This window comes from Aspergillus foveolatus (genome assembly GCF_047715535.1).
Source record: "Aspergillus foveolatus strain CBS 279.81 unplaced genomic scaffold BDW70scaffold_177, whole genome shotgun sequence".
NCBI classification, from domain to species: Eukaryota; Fungi; Ascomycota; class Eurotiomycetes; order Eurotiales; family Aspergillaceae; genus Aspergillus; species Aspergillus foveolatus.
In genome coordinates, this window is record NW_027396241.1 from 1 (window position 1) to 17,744 (window position 17,744).

At 51.7% G+C, this 17,744-nt stretch overlaps 8 protein-coding genes across 8 annotated transcripts; 7 read left to right on the forward strand and 1 right to left on the reverse strand.

The window, feature by feature from the left end:
* Window positions 1-403: 403 nt before the first annotated feature.
* Window positions 404-2,206, forward strand: BDW70DRAFT_154599 (major facilitator superfamily domain-containing protein; the record flags this gene model as incomplete). The annotated part of the gene is made up of 3 exons (XM_073739889.1): window positions 404-960; window positions 1,125-1,539; window positions 1,607-2,206. The coding sequence occupies 3 exons, from the start codon at window positions 404-406 to the stop codon at window positions 2,204-2,206; spliced, it is 1,572 nt and encodes a 523-aa protein (XP_073590707.1).
* Window positions 2,207-2,595: 389 nt separating this feature from the next.
* On the forward strand, window positions 2,596-3,810 carry BDW70DRAFT_31887 (acyltransferase ChoActase/COT/CPT). The gene is made up of 2 exons (XM_073743741.1): window positions 2,596-3,716; window positions 3,765-3,810. Exon 1 carries the CDS (start codon window positions 2,985-2,987, stop codon window positions 3,648-3,650), a length of 666 nt encoding a protein of 221 aa, XP_073590708.1. The 5' UTR covers window positions 2,596-2,984; the 3' UTR covers window positions 3,651-3,716; window positions 3,765-3,810.
* A 373-nt stretch (window positions 3,811-4,183) lies between these two features.
* On the reverse strand, window positions 4,184-4,830 carry BDW70DRAFT_165011 (pyridoxal phosphate-dependent transferase; the record flags this gene model as incomplete). Its single annotated transcript, XM_073741626.1, has 2 exons — window positions 4,184-4,469; window positions 4,493-4,830. 2 exons carry the CDS (start codon window positions 4,828-4,830, stop codon window positions 4,184-4,186), a joined length of 624 nt encoding a protein of 207 aa, XP_073590709.1.
* A 1,117-nt stretch (window positions 4,831-5,947) lies between these two features.
* On the forward strand, window positions 5,948-7,974 carry BDW70DRAFT_165012 (uncharacterized protein; the record flags this gene model as incomplete). The annotated part of the gene is made up of 2 exons (XM_073741627.1): window positions 5,948-7,344; window positions 7,404-7,974. 2 exons carry the CDS (start codon window positions 5,948-5,950, stop codon window positions 7,972-7,974), a joined length of 1,968 nt encoding a protein of 655 aa, XP_073590710.1.
* Window positions 7,975-8,493: 519 nt separating this feature from the next.
* On the forward strand, window positions 8,494-8,963 carry BDW70DRAFT_145717 (uncharacterized protein). The gene has a single exon (XM_073738467.1). The coding sequence runs from the start codon at window positions 8,665-8,667 to the stop codon at window positions 8,842-8,844; it is 180 nt and encodes a 59-aa protein (XP_073590711.1). The 5' UTR covers window positions 8,494-8,664; the 3' UTR covers window positions 8,845-8,963.
* A 304-nt stretch (window positions 8,964-9,267) lies between these two features.
* Window positions 9,268-11,625, forward strand: BDW70DRAFT_31953 (MDR family MFS transporter). Its single transcript, XM_073743742.1, has 4 exons — window positions 9,268-9,641; window positions 9,698-10,126; window positions 10,192-10,462; window positions 10,544-11,625. The coding sequence occupies exons 1-4, from the start codon at window positions 9,464-9,466 to the stop codon at window positions 11,310-11,312; spliced, it is 1,647 nt and encodes a 548-aa protein (XP_073590712.1). The 5' UTR covers window positions 9,268-9,463; the 3' UTR covers window positions 11,313-11,625.
* Window positions 11,626-13,113: 1,488 nt separating this feature from the next.
* On the forward strand, window positions 13,114-13,836 carry BDW70DRAFT_167201 (uncharacterized protein; the record flags this gene model as incomplete). The annotated part of the gene is made up of 1 exon (XM_073742174.1): window positions 13,114-13,836. Exon 1 carries the CDS (start codon window positions 13,243-13,245, stop codon window positions 13,834-13,836), a length of 594 nt encoding a protein of 197 aa, XP_073590713.1. The 5' UTR covers window positions 13,114-13,242.
* Window positions 13,837-13,938: 102 nt separating this feature from the next.
* BDW70DRAFT_167205 (DUF3176 domain-containing protein) lies at window positions 13,939-16,272 on the forward strand. Its single transcript, XM_073742175.1, has 3 exons — window positions 13,939-14,585; window positions 14,644-14,813; window positions 14,870-16,272. The coding sequence occupies exons 1-3, from the start codon at window positions 14,107-14,109 to the stop codon at window positions 16,114-16,116; spliced, it is 1,896 nt and encodes a 631-aa protein (XP_073590714.1). The 5' UTR covers window positions 13,939-14,106; the 3' UTR covers window positions 16,117-16,272.
* Window positions 16,273-17,744: the final 1,472 nt, after the last annotated feature.

Here is a 17,744-nt window from a genome sequence, read left to right on the forward strand (position 1 = left end):
TCAATCGTCATATGGCATCCGATCCTTAGTAGGCTACGTCCGTGTAGTTGATACAGCTTCCTTCTGCCCTTTCCCCTCTGAGCATTCACAACAGTCTGTATAGGCAATTTATACCTTTTCAAATTAAAAAAAGAAAAAAAGAAAAGGTCCTCGATATACAGGAGATATCCTTGCCATACAAACGGTATAAGGCATCAAACAGATATCCCTGCTATACAAACAGTGTAAAGCATCACACAGATACACAAACGAGCGAGGTGCTGGACATGATTAGTAAGGAGGAACCTCCTCTGGTTGATAGAATAGTAGGCAATCACATGCCTGACTGATCCGGTAATATGTTCTTAGTCCGTCCATCTCTTCTCTCCTCTTCACATTACAGTCCCAAATCCCATCGCGCACTATGGCGAACCCGGTCACCACGGAGGACAGAATATCGAAGCATGAGGCGCCTGTCGTACTGCCCGACCAGCAGCCCTCACCGGGTCAACAGACATCTACCGCAGCCGCGGTACCGCCAATTGAATCCCTCGACTTTGAACCCAGCCCGGACACGGAGCCGAACTACCCAAAAGGCACTGAATTCTGGTTCACCATCCTCGCCCTCTGCGTGACCCTGATTCTTGGCGGCCTCGACGCCAACATTGTCGCGACCGCCGTGCCAAGCATCACAGACCACTTCCACACGGTAGCCGATGTTGGTTGGTACTCGTCCGCCTTTCGACTCTGCACCTGTGCGTTCCAGTTCGGCTTCGCAAAGTTATATCAAATCTTCTCCATCAAAGCAGTCTTCTTGACGAGTGTGGTGATCTTCCTGGTCGGCTCTTTACTCTGTGCTACCGCGGCGTCGTCAATGATGTTCGTCATCGGGAGGACAGTCACCGGCCTTGGGTTCGCGGGAAACCTGGCCGGGTGTTTCGCAGTCGCCGTGCAGATTCTGCCGCTGGACAAGCGACCAGTGTATGTAGGCTTGATGTCATGCGTTGAATCTCTGGCTATCATAACCGCGCCGATAGTGGGCGGTGCATTGACGCAGTCCCTGGGCTGGAGATGGTGTTTCTGGTATCCGTCGCTCGTCACAGGCTTGCCCACGGTAGCTTCATATTGATCTAACTCTTGGCTAGGATCAACCTTCCCATTGGTGCCGTATCACTGGCAGCCATGGTTTTCCTGCTTTCAGATCCTCCAACCCGTCGAGAGGACAACCTTACATTGATCCAAAAGATCAGAGCACTAGATCTAGTCAGCAACTGCTTGTTCATCCCGTCTCTCACCGCACTCTTCATCGCGCTCTCCTGGGCGGGAACGAAGTACCCCTGGTCCGACGAAAAAGTAATTGGGTTGTTTGTTGTATTCGGCGTATTGCTAATCACCTTCTTCCTGAATCAGTACCGACGTGGAGACTCAGCCGCACTCCCGTTTCGCGTCATCAAAAGCCGGAATGTCATCGCGGGTTTCATCTACACAGCATGCACAAATTCAATGACAAACCTTCTTGAGTGGTACTTACCAACATACTATCAAATCGTGCAATCCCGGGTATGTCATTGAAAAGTGGCCGATTCGCGACTACGAGAAGTGCACTAACCATGTTGTCTGCTGTTAGACCCCAGGCGAGAGCGGCTATCTGATGATCCCCATCCTACTTGGAATGATGCTCGGGCTTTTCCTCCAGGGCATCGGCACCTCCATGTTTGGATACTACGCCCCCTTCATGATCTTCGGCTCTATATGCATGCCCATTGCCGCCGGCTTGATGACCACATACAAACCCCATTTATCCCTCGCCCAGATCATCCTTTATTCAGGGTTTGCTGGCTTCAGCGGAGGCATCGGTTTCCAAGGTTCTCAAATCGCGGTACAAGCCACACTAAGTCCCGGCGATGTGAACCTCGGTATCGGGGTCATTTTGTTCGGGCAGAGTATGGGACCGGCGGTATTTATCGGTATTGCGCAGGTAATCTTTACTAACGAATTATCGTCGAGTCTAAGGGACATTGTGCCTGGCCTGACCCCTGCGGATATTGAATACCATGGACTCGGTGATCTTAAGGAGCTGGTCCCCGTGCAGCGGTGGGATGAGGCCGTAATTGGTATTGATAGGAGCCTGGTTCGGACCTGGTACCTGACTGTCGCACTGGCTTGCACCACAATTGTGGGAAGTCTCTTGATCGAATGGCGCTCGATTAAGCAGAAGCAATCGTGAACGGAGCGTCCTGGCGTTTCCGAGACGAGCAATCTCGGCTCGCCCTCGGGACGTGGTTAACTGAGCTTGATTGGACTCGGCGTGTGGATGCCAAGAGCGGGAAGCGGCCGGCCCGCTCCTAAGTCACCCGTGGACCCACCAGGGGCTCCACCGCCGAAGATAGAATAGCGTCTCGGCACCATCCCAGATGACCACTGGGAGTACTTTTGTTACCAGATCCCAGGCGTAGAAGATACCACCATTAATTGGATTCAGATATATGGTGTGCTTATGCACTCCACTTACTTACGGTCGAATACTCTGTAATTCCACATGTGATCCATCCGTCCAATTTAATGCCTGCAGAGTGCCCGCTTGACCTGCCGATTACCCGATCAAAAACTCCCCTGCCGAAAACAAATACATCCTCGTCATCCGCAAGAACCAGTTCTTTAATGTTTTGCACGAAGTGGATGGAAAGAAGCTGAATAATTCAGAGTTGGAGCAGCAGATCCGCCCTGTCTACGAGGTGGCGGAAAAGGTAGCTCCGGTCGGTGCCCTGACTTCGGGAAACCGCGACATCTGGACAGACGCAAGAGGTACATTGTTGAAAGTCCACCCGATCAATGCAAAGTCTATGAAAGTGATTGAGGCAGCTGCGTTCGTTGTCTGTCTGGACGATGCAGCTCCAGTGACCCTGAAAGAGCGCGCACACCAGTACTGGCACGGCGATGGCGAAAACCGGTGATATGACAAGCCTTGCCAGTTTATTATCAACGATAATGGGATCGCTGGGTTTATGGGCGAACATTTCATGATGGACGGGACCTCTACTCACCGGCTGAACGAATACGTGAATGACGCTATCTTCAACAACAAGCTCGATTTCTCCGACTCTTCAGTCCGCTCAAACATTCCGGATCCCGCTGAGATCAAATTCCACGTCAACAAGGAGATCTTAGCCGACATTGAGCGCGCCCAGAAGGATTTTAGTGAAGTCATTGGTACCCACGAGCTGGCTGTTAAAGCCTACCAAGGCTACGGCAAAGATCAAGAAGCTGGGATGCTCTCCAGACGCCTATGTCCAGATGATCACCCAGTTAGCCTACTACAAGATGTATGGCAGGAGCAGACCGACTTACGAGCCCGTCATGACGCGTCGATCCAACAAGGACGCACAGAAGTCTGTCGCACCGTCTCCGACGAGCCGGTAGCGTTCTGCAAGGCCATGGTTGATTCTTCCGTTAATGTCCAGGAGACTGCCGCTTTGTTTCACAGGGCCCTCAAAGCGCACGTCGAGTACTTTTCTGCTGCAGCGGACTGGAAGGGCGTCGAACGCCATCTGCTTGGGCTAAAGAAGCTGCTCGGTTCAGAGGATGTGGTTCCGCCTATCTTCAAGGATCTTGCATACAGCTATTCGAGCACATGGTATATCTCAACCTCAAGTGACCTCAGAATTTTTTAGCGGATTTGGCTGGAGTCAGGTTATTCCCAATAAATGGGGGATTGCATATACGATCAAGGGAAACAGGTACCTCACCATTCCTAAGACTGAAGAATTGCTGCTAGTAAATCACAGCATCCATTACAATGTGGTCTCGAAGGGCCTTGGAAGCGAGCGGATGAGCTTTTACCTCAATGAGGCTGCAGAGGATATTAGAGACCTTCTGCCCTCCACCCAGGGACCTGCCAAGGCAAGATTGTAGAGGGCTGAGGTAGCTGATAAGTTTCTATACATGATTGGTAGCAATAAAATGCCTCATACCTGGCACTTTACGTTGCTCGGCACTCTCCGTGCCAGATATATCCAGAACAGGCGTATAAAGGGCAACCTCTCTGCTCACCGGAATATCATTGTTTTGGAAAATGCCGATGGGCGCATACCCCCCGCCCAGCCCCTTGCCGAGCGTGATCAAGTCTGGGTACACGCCGGGCCCTCCTGCTCGAACGCGAAATAGGTGCCTGACCGGCCACTGCCACACATTACCTCGACGAAGATCAGCAGGATGCCCTACTGGTCACACCGCCGGCGCACTCCCCGGTAGTATCCCCGGGGGGCCGTGAGGAACCGTCCATGGCGCCGCCTACAGGCTCCGATATGAATGCAATGACATTGTTAGGACAGATATCCTGGAACTTATCATCGAGCTCCTGGACCAGCCGTGCCGCGTAGGTGTCCTCGGTCTCGTCCGCGCGCTGCCCGCAGTACGCGTATGTCGGATTGACGTAGCTGACGTTGTCGAGGATCAGGGCGTCCTTGAAGGGCGCTCGGCGCGCCACATGGCTGGCCACGCTCAGCGCCCCGACAGTATGCCGTGGTAAGAGCGTTGGCGGCCCACGATATGCCGGCGCTGCGGCTGATCGATCTCGACGTAGTACTGCCGCGCCAGCTTGAGCGCAGAGTCCACGGCCTCGCTGCCGGAGCAGACGAAGAACGCTCGGCTCAGGCCGTATGGGTTGCCCTCAAGAAGAGTGTCTGCCAGGGCCTCTGCGATGGGCGTCGTGAACGCCACAGTATGCGTGTACCAGAGACGGGACATTTGCTCCATGACGGCGGCCTGTACGTCGGGATTCCCGTGGCCAATGACCGCGACGGCTGCGCCGGTGCAGGCGTCCAGCACACGCTGGCCCGTCGAAAGACTCATGTAGGAGCCGGACGCGGAGACTACAGTAGGAGGATCGAGACGAGCGAGTTGTGCAGGAAGTGGGGGGCGTCCAAATCGGGTCGGGAGACCATGCCGTTAGGTTTTTGTTCTTGCAGTTTGCTTGTCATCTTGTTTTGCCAGTATACGAGTCAGGACCTGATATGTGCTCTTGGGCTGCTGGAGGTTCGCAATTAGAGGCAGTGGAAATGGGTATGAAGTTGGGATCATGCGAGATCTACTAAAGACCTTACGCCAGTCCATAATCGCAAGCCTGTAAGGTGTCACTTTATTGCTATAGGCCCAGAGACTGTTTCCTCCGGGATCATGGGTCCTTTCAATCTCCCCGTGCTGGAATCACCTCTAGCCTGCGTTGTAATATATCCCAGCTGCCATTCCGCTAAGACAACTAGACCATCGAAACCGAGGTGCAATAACCAAATGGCATATGAATGGGTCCAAAAATGAAAAAGGGCGTGATTAGTCTTGCAGTATGTGACATGGGTTGTGTTTCATTTGGACAGAAGTAACAGCGTGCTTTTCAGAGGTAAATTGCGTCGATATAGCGTCCGGTCCACTATCGGGGTCCGGAAAATGGAGGCATCAAGGTCCAGAATAAGCACTACCTAGTGCATACTAGCCATTACTTATACCTCAGCCCCAGAATTGAACCCCTGCCTCGATCTGCAGTTGTCCAGGCAGGGCTTTTCTCTCATGCAACATCGTCATCAGTATTGTGCAGCCCCGCGCTTACTGGATTCGAATCCCAGCTATTATGAGTGTTGCAAGTCTGCTATAAACGATAACAGTGCATGAAGCCTCGCTGGAGAGTGGCGTCACTTGATGGCGATGGTACCATCAGTTCGTAACAAGCACCCGGAGTCAGAGAGCTGAAACGAAGCAATGAGATATGTATTCCCACTAGTATTTTTCAATTTTCAACGAAGATACGCTAGTACCAAGTAAAACGATATTCCAGCAGGATGAGTGCATGCCAGAAGGCATACCCAGACCGGGTTGGTGCGGTACCCCTAGACTGGACAAGATTCTCTGTGGTAATGAAGCGCTCTCCCGCCGACTTGCTGATCGCCTGCTTTGCTGCGCTGACGCGGTGTGGAATATGTACGGCCCAACGGAGGCGACAGTGTGGGCTAGTATATGGAGGGTGCGCTACGGTGATGATATTATTGTCGAGAGCCCAGTCGCCAACACACAGCTCTATGTCCTGGATACAGACCTCTCTCCAGTACCACTTCGGTCTGCAGGAGGGTTGTACATTGGCGGCGCAGGCGTGGCCCGGGGCTACCACAACAACCCTAAACTCACCTGCTCGCGGTTTCTCCAAAACCCTTTCAGGCCAGGGATCATAGACAGAACTGGCGATGTGGTTCGTTTCAATGCTCCGGGAAAACTGAGCGTGCTGGGCCGCACCGATGACCAACTGAAGATCCGGGGTTTTCGGATCGAACCCAGCGATACTGAGGCGGCCATCACCGGCCATGCCAGTATCTCCAGGGCGTTGGTGATCAGCCTGGATGACTGTCTCGTTGCCTACTGTGTCCGAGCGACTCGGCATGCCGTGGACGAAACGCAGACTCGCAGTGTCACAGAGTGGGCGCGTGCCTGGGACCATGTCTACGGAGCCGAGAACCACGATGCCCTCCTCAACCTCGCAGGCTGGCAGAATAGCTACGATGGCCGGCAGTTCTCCATGAATGAAATGCGCGATTGGCAGTCCAGCTCCGTCAGCCGGGTCTTGTTGTATGCTCCACAGGGGGTGGTCGAGATCGGCTCGGGCAGCGGATTGATGCTATTCAGCATCGCACCGCACTGCCACTTTTACCACTCCATGGACGCGTCCGTCGAGGCCGTAGAGCTCACCCGCCAGCGCCTCGGGTCGTTGTCCAATGTCCTGTGCGAGCATCGCCCCGCTCATGACCTGCTCGTAGTCGACGCGGCCTTTGACACGGTCATCGTCAATTCAGTAATCCAGTACTTCCCAAGCATCGACTACCTGGTGTCAGTACTGAAGTGGGCAACCGAGGCCGTTGATAATGGCCGGATATACTTTGGCGATGTGCGCGACCTGCGGCTGCTGGAAATCTTTCATGCCGATGCGTTGCACTTCCGCACCAACGGGCATATCCCTCCTTCAGAGTTGGCTAGTCGTTCTAGAGAAACAGTAATGAAAGAACGAGAGTTGGTCATCTCTCCAGAATTCTTTGCCAACATTCCTACGCTGCTTCCGCGCATCACTCGCGTAGATGTCATGCTTCGCGACGGCTGTTACGAGAACGAGATGACCCGTTATCGCTATGATGTCGTCCTACACATCGAAAACCACAACGATGTCCCGATGCAGGCCAAAGAGATGGATTGGCAAGCCGAAGGGCTCGACCTAGATTCTCTATCAGATAGCATCACGGTGACGGATGGGACTACGCTGCGCCTGAACATCCCAAACGGCCGGCTGCGCGGCGTGCACGATCGAGTTGGCGCGGCCTTTGGCAGATCTGCGTGCCCTAGTTTATCTTGGGTTGACCCGCACAATTTGAAGGAGACGGTAACAAGCTCAGGTTTGGAGGCCGCGCTTCTTCCCAGTCGTTCTGGCGACGTCTGGAGTTTCGACGCCATGATCTGGCGCCATGGCGAGACTCCAGATCTAGCCTTCATCTACCCAAAGCAGATATCACGACGTTCGCGGAATACGCGAACGTGCCCAAGGCTGGAGAGGTGCCCAAGCCAGATTTGGGCCGCTTGTTTCGTCCATGGTTGGCTGAGCGGCTGCCTACGTATATGGTACCAGCGTTCTTCGTCGAGCTGGACGCATTCCCGCTGACCCCGAATGGCAAAATCGACCGTAAAGCCCTGCCAGATCCTATGTCCCGGGTGGAAGTCATCACCAAACCTGCTACGGAGCTGGAGCGCGATGTCCTGACCATCTGGTGCGATGTCCTCGGCCACGACCGCATCGATATTAACGACAACTTCTGTGAGATAGGCGGCGATTCTCTACGCGTTGTCCGTGTCCAGACGGAGCTCGAAAAGCTCCTCCAGCGGTCAATCTTGCCAGCGAAATTGTTTGAGCACTACACCATCAAAGGATTGGCTGCGTACTTGTCCGAACCCAGCCAGATCAATTCGTAGCCACGACCTGTACGCGCTCTCGTACAGCAAACTGAAAGTATCGCTATAATATTAATGGCATGCCGGTTGCCCAAGGTCATTACCGCCCCGAACGAGTATTGGGAGCTGCTTGATAACGGGGTTGATGCGATTACTGAAGTCCCCAAGAATCGCTGGGACGCCGATGCACTATACGACGCTGACCCGCAGGCGAGGGGCCAAGTCGTACTGTCGTTGAGGTGGCTTTATCGACTCCATTGATGCTTTTGACGTGGCCTTCTTTGGGATTTCGCCACAGGAGGCGCGATCGCTCGATCCGATGCAATGCATGATGTAAGAAACCTGCTGGGAAGCATTCGAACGTGCGGGCTACACTACAAAGCAATTGCGCGGCAGCCAGAAGGGGACATATATAGGCATCAGCAGCATCCCAGCCTACCGTAATTATCCACACTCCAACAAAGGTCTAGATGATCTTGATGGGTATGCAGGCACTGGCTTTGTGGGAGCTACCATGTCTGGCCGGGTCTCCTGGTGCTTGGCCTTGAGGGGCCAGCCCTCACAGTGGATACGGCATGTTCATCGTCATTAGTCGCAACCCACCTAGCCTGTACTGCACTACGCCAGGGAGAGTGTGATCTGGCGGTGGCTGGAGGCGTCAGCCTGTTGCTGTCTCCCGGTGTCCATGTTGAGTTCAGTCGGCTCCAGGGCATGGCGCCCAGTGGCCAATGCCAGCCGTTCTCAGCCGACGCTCAGGCCACCGTCTGGGGCGAGGGGGCTGCTGCCATCGTCACCAAGCGTCTATCAGATGCGCAGCGTGACAATATGACCCAATCCTTGCGGTCCTACCCTCCATCGTTGTCAACCATGGCGGACGCAGCGCCAGCCTGACGACACCCAGTGTTCCTGCACAGAAGCGAACAGGAGTTATTTATCGGCCAAGCACAAGAAATTACGAGCTTTCGATGGCGAATCGTAACTGCCCAATGTTGGTGGCAAGCCTCGGCCTGGGCCGACTTCCTCTTCGACATAAGTGCAGCGTCAGTCTATTGGCTTTCAGGGAGCTTAGACTGAAAACTCCAATCAAACCCTACTTTATTAGATTAACTCGAAGCTAGTTTCTAACAGGGGTGGTGGGTAAAGCGAATTATAGGCTGAATATGGTATGTCGTCGCGTCTACAGCTTATATGCATACATATATAGCCCCAGGGCCCACGTACCCCGCTAAGTCAGGGACTGGGAATATGGCCAGTCCCTCAATCCGCGTGAAAGGATCGTAATGGCGGTATAGCACCGTGCAATAGTATAAGCAGAGACAAGCCTGCGATCGGCTCGTGCACCTACTTAATTAAAGGAGTTTTCACTTATCAATTACGGGGCATAATTCTGTCCCTAGCTGGCTGCCCGGGCCCTAAAAACTTTCGTTCTATATAAAGTTACCAGACTTGGAATCCATTGTTATCATACACATTTTTCAAGCGTTGATAATCTATCATTCTCCGGAACAGCATGATAGAAAGTGCACCAGAGACTACGCATCCTGCTGCGGTAAAGTCGGACGCAACCAACACCGAACAAAGTGAAGAGCAGCCTGCAACTGGTCATATGCAAGGATGGACTCTCACTTCCTTGACCGCCGCCTTTATGGCGATCTGCTTCGTTCTCGCTATTGATAACACCATTCTAGGTTCGTCCGCCCCTGATCTGGCGAAGGGTGCATCAGACCTAATTGTCATACTCAAGCGACGGCGATACCCCAGATCACCAGCGACTTCCAGAGCCTGAACGATATCGGATGGTATGGCTCTTCTTACTTGATCGCGCAGATGGCGCTACTTCCGACCTGCGGCCGCTTTTACGCTTTCTACAATATTAAATGGGTGTACTGTACTTCGTTGGCCGTCTTCGAACTCGGCTCCATCGTCTCAGCGGTCGCCCAGAATTCTATGACGCTCATCATAGGGCGCGCAGTCTCAGGCCTCGGCGCCGCTGGTCTGGTTAGCGGGACGACGACTATTCTGTCCTATTGCGTGTCTTTGAAAAAGCAGGCCATGCTGTCCCCTATTGTCTTGGGCATGTACAATATTGGATCGGTTATTGGACCCCTCGTAGGTGGTTCGATCACCGATAATCAGGTCCTAACTTGGCGGTTTATCTTCTGGATCAATCTGCGTAAGCCTATCGATGAAACAAACCCATAGATTCTCCCATAATCACTAACTGGAAATTATTTCAAGCCTTCGGTGCCGTCGGGCTGGTTCTGGTCTTGTTCGCCTTGAGGGAGCCTCCACCCGCAGTAAAGGGGGACTTACCTTGGGTCCAGAAGCTACGCCAACTCGACCTTCCAGGCGCTATTCTGCTTCTCGGTGCAACAACATGTTTGAACTTGGCCCTGCAATGGGGCGGCATTGTCCACCCATGGTCTGATGCCAAGGTGTTCGGGTGCCTAATCGGGTTCGGTCTACTCCTGATTACCTTCTTGTGCTTGCAATTTCATGCAAAAGAAAGGTTGGTTCCTTTTTTTTTGCATTTTCTAGCCCTGCTCATTTAAAGGCAACTTTCCCATCATGCTTGCTAAGATTTTCCTAGCTCGACTATCCCTCTTCGCATCTTCCGAAGTCGTACCGTATCGGCATCGTGCGGTTTCATGATGCTTGTTCAGGTGGCTATAGTACTACAATCTTATTTCTGGCCCATATACTTCCAGTCGGTCAGAAACACAAATGCCAGAGATTCTGGTATCAATCTGCTCCCATTGATCGTGTCAAACAGCCTCGGTACGCTCTGCGCGGGCTCTATAGCATCGAAATATGGGCATTATGTACCGTTCATGTGGATCGGATCGCTCGTCTTGGCTACCGGAGGAGGTCTATATCAACTAGTCCGTGGCGACAGTCCGCGTGGACACTGGATTGGGTTCCAAATCCTGTCTGGGCTCGGCTATGGCATCTGTAGCCAAATGCCCATCCTGGCTGTGCAGGTTGTCCTCAGAAAGTCAGATATACCAACAGGCCTTGTCATGATTATGTTTTTCCAAATGCTCGGGGGCGCGCTTGCTCCTAGCGTTGGGCAGAACCTCTTTACTGATGGGCTTCTGCAGAATCTCAGCAAGGTGCATGGAATAGACGGTGCGGCCGTAGTAGCGGCAGGTGCAAGTGGTTTCAGGGCGATTGTTCCCCCAGCGCTGATGAATGACGTGGTCGATGCATTTAATTCTGCGTTACGGAACGTGTTCTGGGTGGCGCTTGCCGCGCCAGCCCTTGCTTGGATAACAAGTTGGGCAATGGAGTGGCGACAAATACCTGACTCTAAGAGACAGAGTACCCAAGCCCCAGCCCAGGAAGCTGTGAAGAAATAGCTTGATAGCAGTGAAGAGTGACCTGGAGCTCAAGGAGAGTGTGCCATGAGTCCGGCTTCAACCAGTGGGTATGCCCGCTCGTAGCATCATAACCAATGAAGTACGATCAAGGCAATACCTAAGCGGCTACCCGTAGAGAACCAAAGCATTGCACGAGGACGGCGGGCCTCCGCCAGTGCTCTACAGGACACTCGCAATTGATGCTTGGGCAGATGCCTGCGGCCTGCGCTTATGCCGGCGACCAGAGTCGGACGATGGATAGAGTTCCGATTCGCTGTTGTGCGCTGACTGCCTGACTGCGCATGACAATTTTGCGTAGTCTGACGGACTAGAATCGTCAGGGTTTCTATGTTCGCCCACCCTCCTGTAAGCTTGTCAAAACCATCTGCAAAGCATCCGTAGAGTTGAGCTTATATTAGCTCCACAAGATACCCATCCGCAAGCAGGTTAGTAAGTATTAGAAGCTTATTGGGGCTGAGGGCCTTGGAATCGGGGATATAAGAACTGGGTAGGCAACTTATAATATACACTTCCCTGAGATAGCTACCTAGTTATTCACTTCCTTGCCCCGGAAAAACAGGGGATTTGCAAGTACCAAACGCAGCTGGAGGTGCTTAGAGACCAGATGCAATTTCGGCATATCAGCGCATCATGGAAACAGCCTGTCTCGAGAGAAGCCGATCTGTCGAGGCTGTGTCCGGATGCTGGGCAGATAGCCATCCAGCTCGCTCAGACCAGTGGCGCGGCCATCTCCAGTCAGCACTGCTGCGAAGCGAAAGCCAATTATGAAGTAGAACGGTATATTAGATCACGTATCTTCTACAGCCAGATAAAGTCGCTCAAGCGAGGCATCATTCGTCTCACGAATGGTAAACAGGTATATCGGTGCTCAACTCGTCGACAGGGGAGGCGCTCAGAAACAGCTTCGACTGCGTCCAATTCCTGAGCACGTGCTTGGAGCTGAGGAAAAGCGAGATGCAAAAGAATTCCAGTATGGCCGCTTTCAACTGGTCGATAATGTCCCAACCTTCGATCTGGAGACACTGGCTCAAGACACTGGGCGCGTTCACTGTGTGTTGTTGGCGTACACCACGCAGTCTCTTCCAGTTCAAGGCATTTCATCCCATTCACCCTACCACCACCTTCGCCATTGATCAGAATGATGGTGTAACACCTTTTTTAGCCGGAAAGTAGTCCGGCAAGGTTGTCCTCCAGGCCGAGCCCATGTCCATGGTCAAGTAGGGTTGGTCCATTATCATCATTGTCCGGGACTATCAGGGACAGCCAAAACCGAGCGATTCACAGTCTGTCAGGCGGTGGCACTGAAATGATTTGGAGGTCTCCGAACGCTGGCCAGGGTTGGAGGAATTCAGCCTTGCAGGAGGGCAACGGCACCTTGATAACGCAGAGGATCAGGAATTCATTGACTGGATCCAGAGATGCAAGCAGTGAAAAAGAAAATAGTATTATTCAACATGGGCACTACCATCCAAATCTTGGGGGCCATTTGCTCATTACCTCAGTGTCACACGGCTCCCAACTTCTAAAAGAGAGCATCGGCGTCAAGGGAGGCATCAATATTCTAAGTTTACTTTATCATATACCCTCCTAACCCAACAGTTTGCGCAGTCTCAATTATTGAGGGTCACACTTGGGCGGGACTTGCAGCGCGTCCAGGAGATGATTGGGCTGTGACAGAGGCTGAATGTAGCACTGATATTAGCCAAGGCAAGGCTGAGTCTGGTCTGTCAGAGTAAGCAGTAGAAATAGAACAGGTATCTAAGGGGATGGGCTCAACATGTAAGTGGTCGCCCTAATGAAACTCTGTTTATTTGCATCTTAAAGCACGATATGAGAGAAATCTGCCTCTTATCACCTATAAAGCCATCCCGCTGTTTTCCTTCCTGCCTAAGCCAGGGCCACCACCACTATGTCCTCCTGCGATGGGGCCTCGCCTAACTGCCACTTTACTTGCCCGCGAGGAGGCAAGTGGTATGTCTGTCCGGATGAGCCTTATTTCGTGGGATGCTGCACCTCCGTTCCTTGCAATAATGCCATCAGTTCAACGTGCCCGCAGCCCGATATTCGACCTGCTTCATTTGACGAGGTTACATACAATAAAATCAAACCTCACAATTGCATCAACTCTCATTATGATAGCTGGTTCACTTGCAACTTCACAAACCCTAGGTTTCTGGGATGCTGTGCGATTAATCCCTGTGCCAATGGAAGTTGCCCATTGGGAGACTTGATTCCTGCAGCCTGGAGCGCCAACTCCCCAGACCAGTATGATCTATTTTCTGACAAGGAACCTACAACTAATTCGACGGCCCATTTATCCTCTGGAGAGATTGCTGGGATAGCAATTGGGAGCGTCGCTGTCTTCGTTGGTATTATTGTGGCTCTTTTCCTTTTGTTAAGATCTCGCCAGTGGCGCAAGAATCTTTCTCTATCACCATCACAGCCGTCGAAAGCCCCTAGAGATTGGTACGGAATGTACTCTTTGCGCCCTCAAGGAAGGTAGCCGACTGGAAAGAATAACAAAGGGGGAGTTGGGTTGGAGGAACGAATTCACATATTCAATTAAACCAATGATGCGCAGTCATTAACTATATGATCGCCCAAGCTTGGGGGCCAGAAACCACTGCGTAAGCATGCATGGTCAGTACGAGGCTGATCCTCAGACGCAGCCTTCTAAGCCCTCCTCTTTTTACTTAACACTGCGTCTGAACCCTTATCAATCCGTGATTTTGTTTCGCATTCACCTTGAAAGCAGGACTAGCCTTTTGCAATAATGACACCCTCTACTGAAGACCTAGAGCATACTCAGGAGCTGCTAGAAAATGCTTGGGTGTGTCTAGAAGACGTTAATGACGGAAACTCGGTCGTCCAGCATATTCCCTCGTCGACGTCGACAATCCACGAGGTCACCCGGGACCAATCGATCGCACTGAGAATCAACAACTGGTTTATTCTTGAAATAGTTGCGACCATTGTATCTGCTGGTGCCCTCATAACTCTAGTTTCGGTGCTTGCCATATACGATGGAAGCCCCCAACCGGACTGGTACTACATGTCACTTAACTCTCTCATCTCCTGGCTATCCACCATCTCAAAGGCCTGCATTCTCTTTTACGTCAGTGAGGCCTTGGGCCAGTCAAAATGGGTATGGTTCGCAGAGAAAGAAAATTCTATAAGAGATATTCGCACCTTTGATGCAGCGAGCCGAGGCCCCTATGGGGCTCTTGAGTTAATCTGGACCCTCCGCGGCAGGTATGTTTCTCTTTACATGGCAATATATACTCTCATTTGCTAATCACCATGGTTTCAGACACTTTGCTGTAGTGGGCAGCCTGGCGGTCATCCTGTCACTCGCATTCGATCCGTTTGCCCAGAACCTGGTTCAGTACTACGAGGGCAAAGTGACAGATACTTCGAATAACGCTACGATTTCCAGCACCTCCTACTACGGAAACTACGGCGGCCAGTTCCAAACGGATGGTAGGTGGCTGCCCACCTGGTAAGAGATATCACACTAATGTAACCCCAAATTCCAGCTTTCTCGGTCGAATACGCGCTCAAAACGAACGTATACAATGTCTTCTTCAGCAGGGACACAGAAACTCCCTGGTCGATACCTCGGTATGAATGCTCATCCACTAACTGCACGTGGGATCTGGTAGTCTCCTTGGATACCAGGGTTCTGTGCGCCAATATCACCGAGCACCTGATGCAGTCGTGTGAGAGTATAGTCCTAGAAACAGGGCCGGCTAGCTATAGAGTTCTCAATTGCACTGCAAGTCTTCCAAAGAGCCAGATTGACGCATGGGTTCTGCCTTATGAACCAGAAAGCGATCTCGCTCAAGCAGTAGGCTTTGTTGTGAAAGCCGCAGCCTCTTCGCAGGCTATCATATACACGAACACGACAACCAGTGCTATCCAGTTCGTCGAGCCCTTGATCTCTTATTCTGAGTCGCCGGTAGGCATCAGGTGGGAAGCCACAGAGTGCATGATCGAGCCTATCGTCCGCAGTTTTCGTGCGTCCGTCAAGGACAACAAGTACAGCGAAGAAACAATTGAAGTCTGGCCATATCGTACCCTAGTCAAAATGAATTACACCGATGATCCCGATTACCTTGACAGATATACAGATTTCGCCTACACTAACAACACCGACTACCAATGGCACTTCTATCCACCCTGGCCTAGAGAATTGGCGCACCTAAATCTACCATATAACAAAGTCTTCAACTACACCCTTTTAGCCGAGAAGGCCATCGGGAAATTCCTCCGCGCCATCCTCAACGGCTACTACTGGCAGAATACAACCGCTTACGGGTATACGTCGACAGAACCCGAGGCAGCTCTGTATGCATCCAACGACGTCCTTCAGGCGTTCCATCGCGAGGGAAGGAAATCGTGCAACGGATCCTGTGATGTTGAGCCGGGCAGATTTAACCGTACCATGTTAAATATTGCACAGGCAATCTCGAAGACCTTTCGGGATTCGCAGGATACTACTTACGGGCGGTCCGAGGTGACAGTCACTCATATTGCCGTGCGATGGCAGTGGATTTCGCTTCCTATCTTTATCTGGGTGTTGGGAACTTTAGCGTTCTCTGGCACGGTGTGGAAAACGCAACACAAAAGAGCACCCAGGTGGAAAAATGACCCGCTGCCACTTCTGTTCCTGTATACAGATGGGCCCAAGCTGGAAGATGATATAGACGAGCCAAAAGAAAGGCGGATCACTGATATAAATACCCTGAGGGTCAAGTTGCACGGGGTCATGGCCCACGAATAACTTCGCAGGCACGGCCTAAAAGTCAGGTTAGAAAGGGCCTCTGAGAATACATTGTCCCTGTATACTCAGGCCTAGTAGCCCATGGTCTCTCAGCCGCCATCAGAATCTCGCTGAGTTAGATGATGTACCGTACCTGGCTTTACAAGCATATACCGCGGCATGTTCTTGCTCTTTTCTCTCTGGGACCTATACAGCTGCCGCGTTAAGTACAGTGTCCTGACAGAGGATGATCACGTAGCCATATTAGTATGATTGGCCCAATGTAAAATCATGTGTCCTGCATCTCTTCTCTAAGCCCAGTCCCAAATTATGCAAACCCGTTAACAAGCCCATCCCTTGCCGCCGGGCTGGGTTGTCATTCGCCATCACTGGGGGCTCTCAATCCCTGCTAACTACTGTGCCGCTTACTCTGTAAAGTAAGCATCACGGGATATACTGATTCCAAACAGGACTATCTCAATGGGGGATTTCGGTCGTGATAAGGTGGGGGCCACAAGAAGATAAACATCTTCATCAGCCTTGGAAGGCTAAGCTAAGCCAGCACGACGTCCTGTACTCAGCTACTAGATCCTTCAACTGATACCCTTATACCTAGAAAGGGTAGATAACTGATTTGAGTTGTCAATATATCTGTTGTTGGAAGACATCTCACCTCAACAATGAATCAGATGACCGTTGAGAGAGGCTTTTCCCTGGCAAGAAGTAACGGACGAGGTGTAGGCAGAAATTATACTCGTGGTCACAAGCTATTTCCTGCCGTTGTGTTGGTTGGTATGTTCTGGCCAGAAAGGGTTATGGGTTGGTTTTTACGGGATATGGAGAACCATATTGACTTTCCCCTCGTAGCCTGGCTACCTAGCTTTTCTCTATACTCATGCCATGCCATATTTATTAACATGAACCCAGAGATATACCATTTTAGGGAGTGTACTTCACACTACCGAAATACAATTATATTGACCGCGATTTTAGGGCGTCCTGTCCGCTGCTAAGTAGTCAAGTCTAGATTAGTCAAAGTACTCCTTGTTCAAAGGTGATGCCTGCGAGCATCTTGCATTGTCAGTAAGAACAATAGGCTGCGGGCGCTGCATCAACGTTTCCACTTTGTGGTTCGCGTCGCAATTGTTGGTCTCGGGCCTGTTTCTCTGTACCAAGTCGCCGCGCAGCTGAGAAGTGTGGCAGGACCTTGGTTCGGGGCCACATCTCGATATTGTGCTAGACAAATTACCATAATGCCAGATGGACTGGTGTCCTGGGACCAGTTATCAGCTGTTTGTCTATCACCTGCCTCACCCGGAAAACGCTTGAACGCCGCGGATCCGCTCTATAATATGCGATGCGACGGAATTGTCAGCCAGGTACACGGCTAAGCGATAATACCTCCTGCTTTCGGTCCATATGCCGGGGGCCTCTTCAAAGGACAAACCTATCTCGCCGTATCCATTTTTTGCTATACCGCCAAACAACTATACAAGACCAGTAGGCACCTGAATCGGCTGGGCAAGCCAATGGTGAAAGTTCTCCTCGATGGCTGCAAGGATCGAATGGGTGGGCATATTGATTGTCTGCGTATGCGTTAGATCATAGGTGAAAGAAAAGTGCAAAAAAAAAGAAAAGAAAAAGAAAAA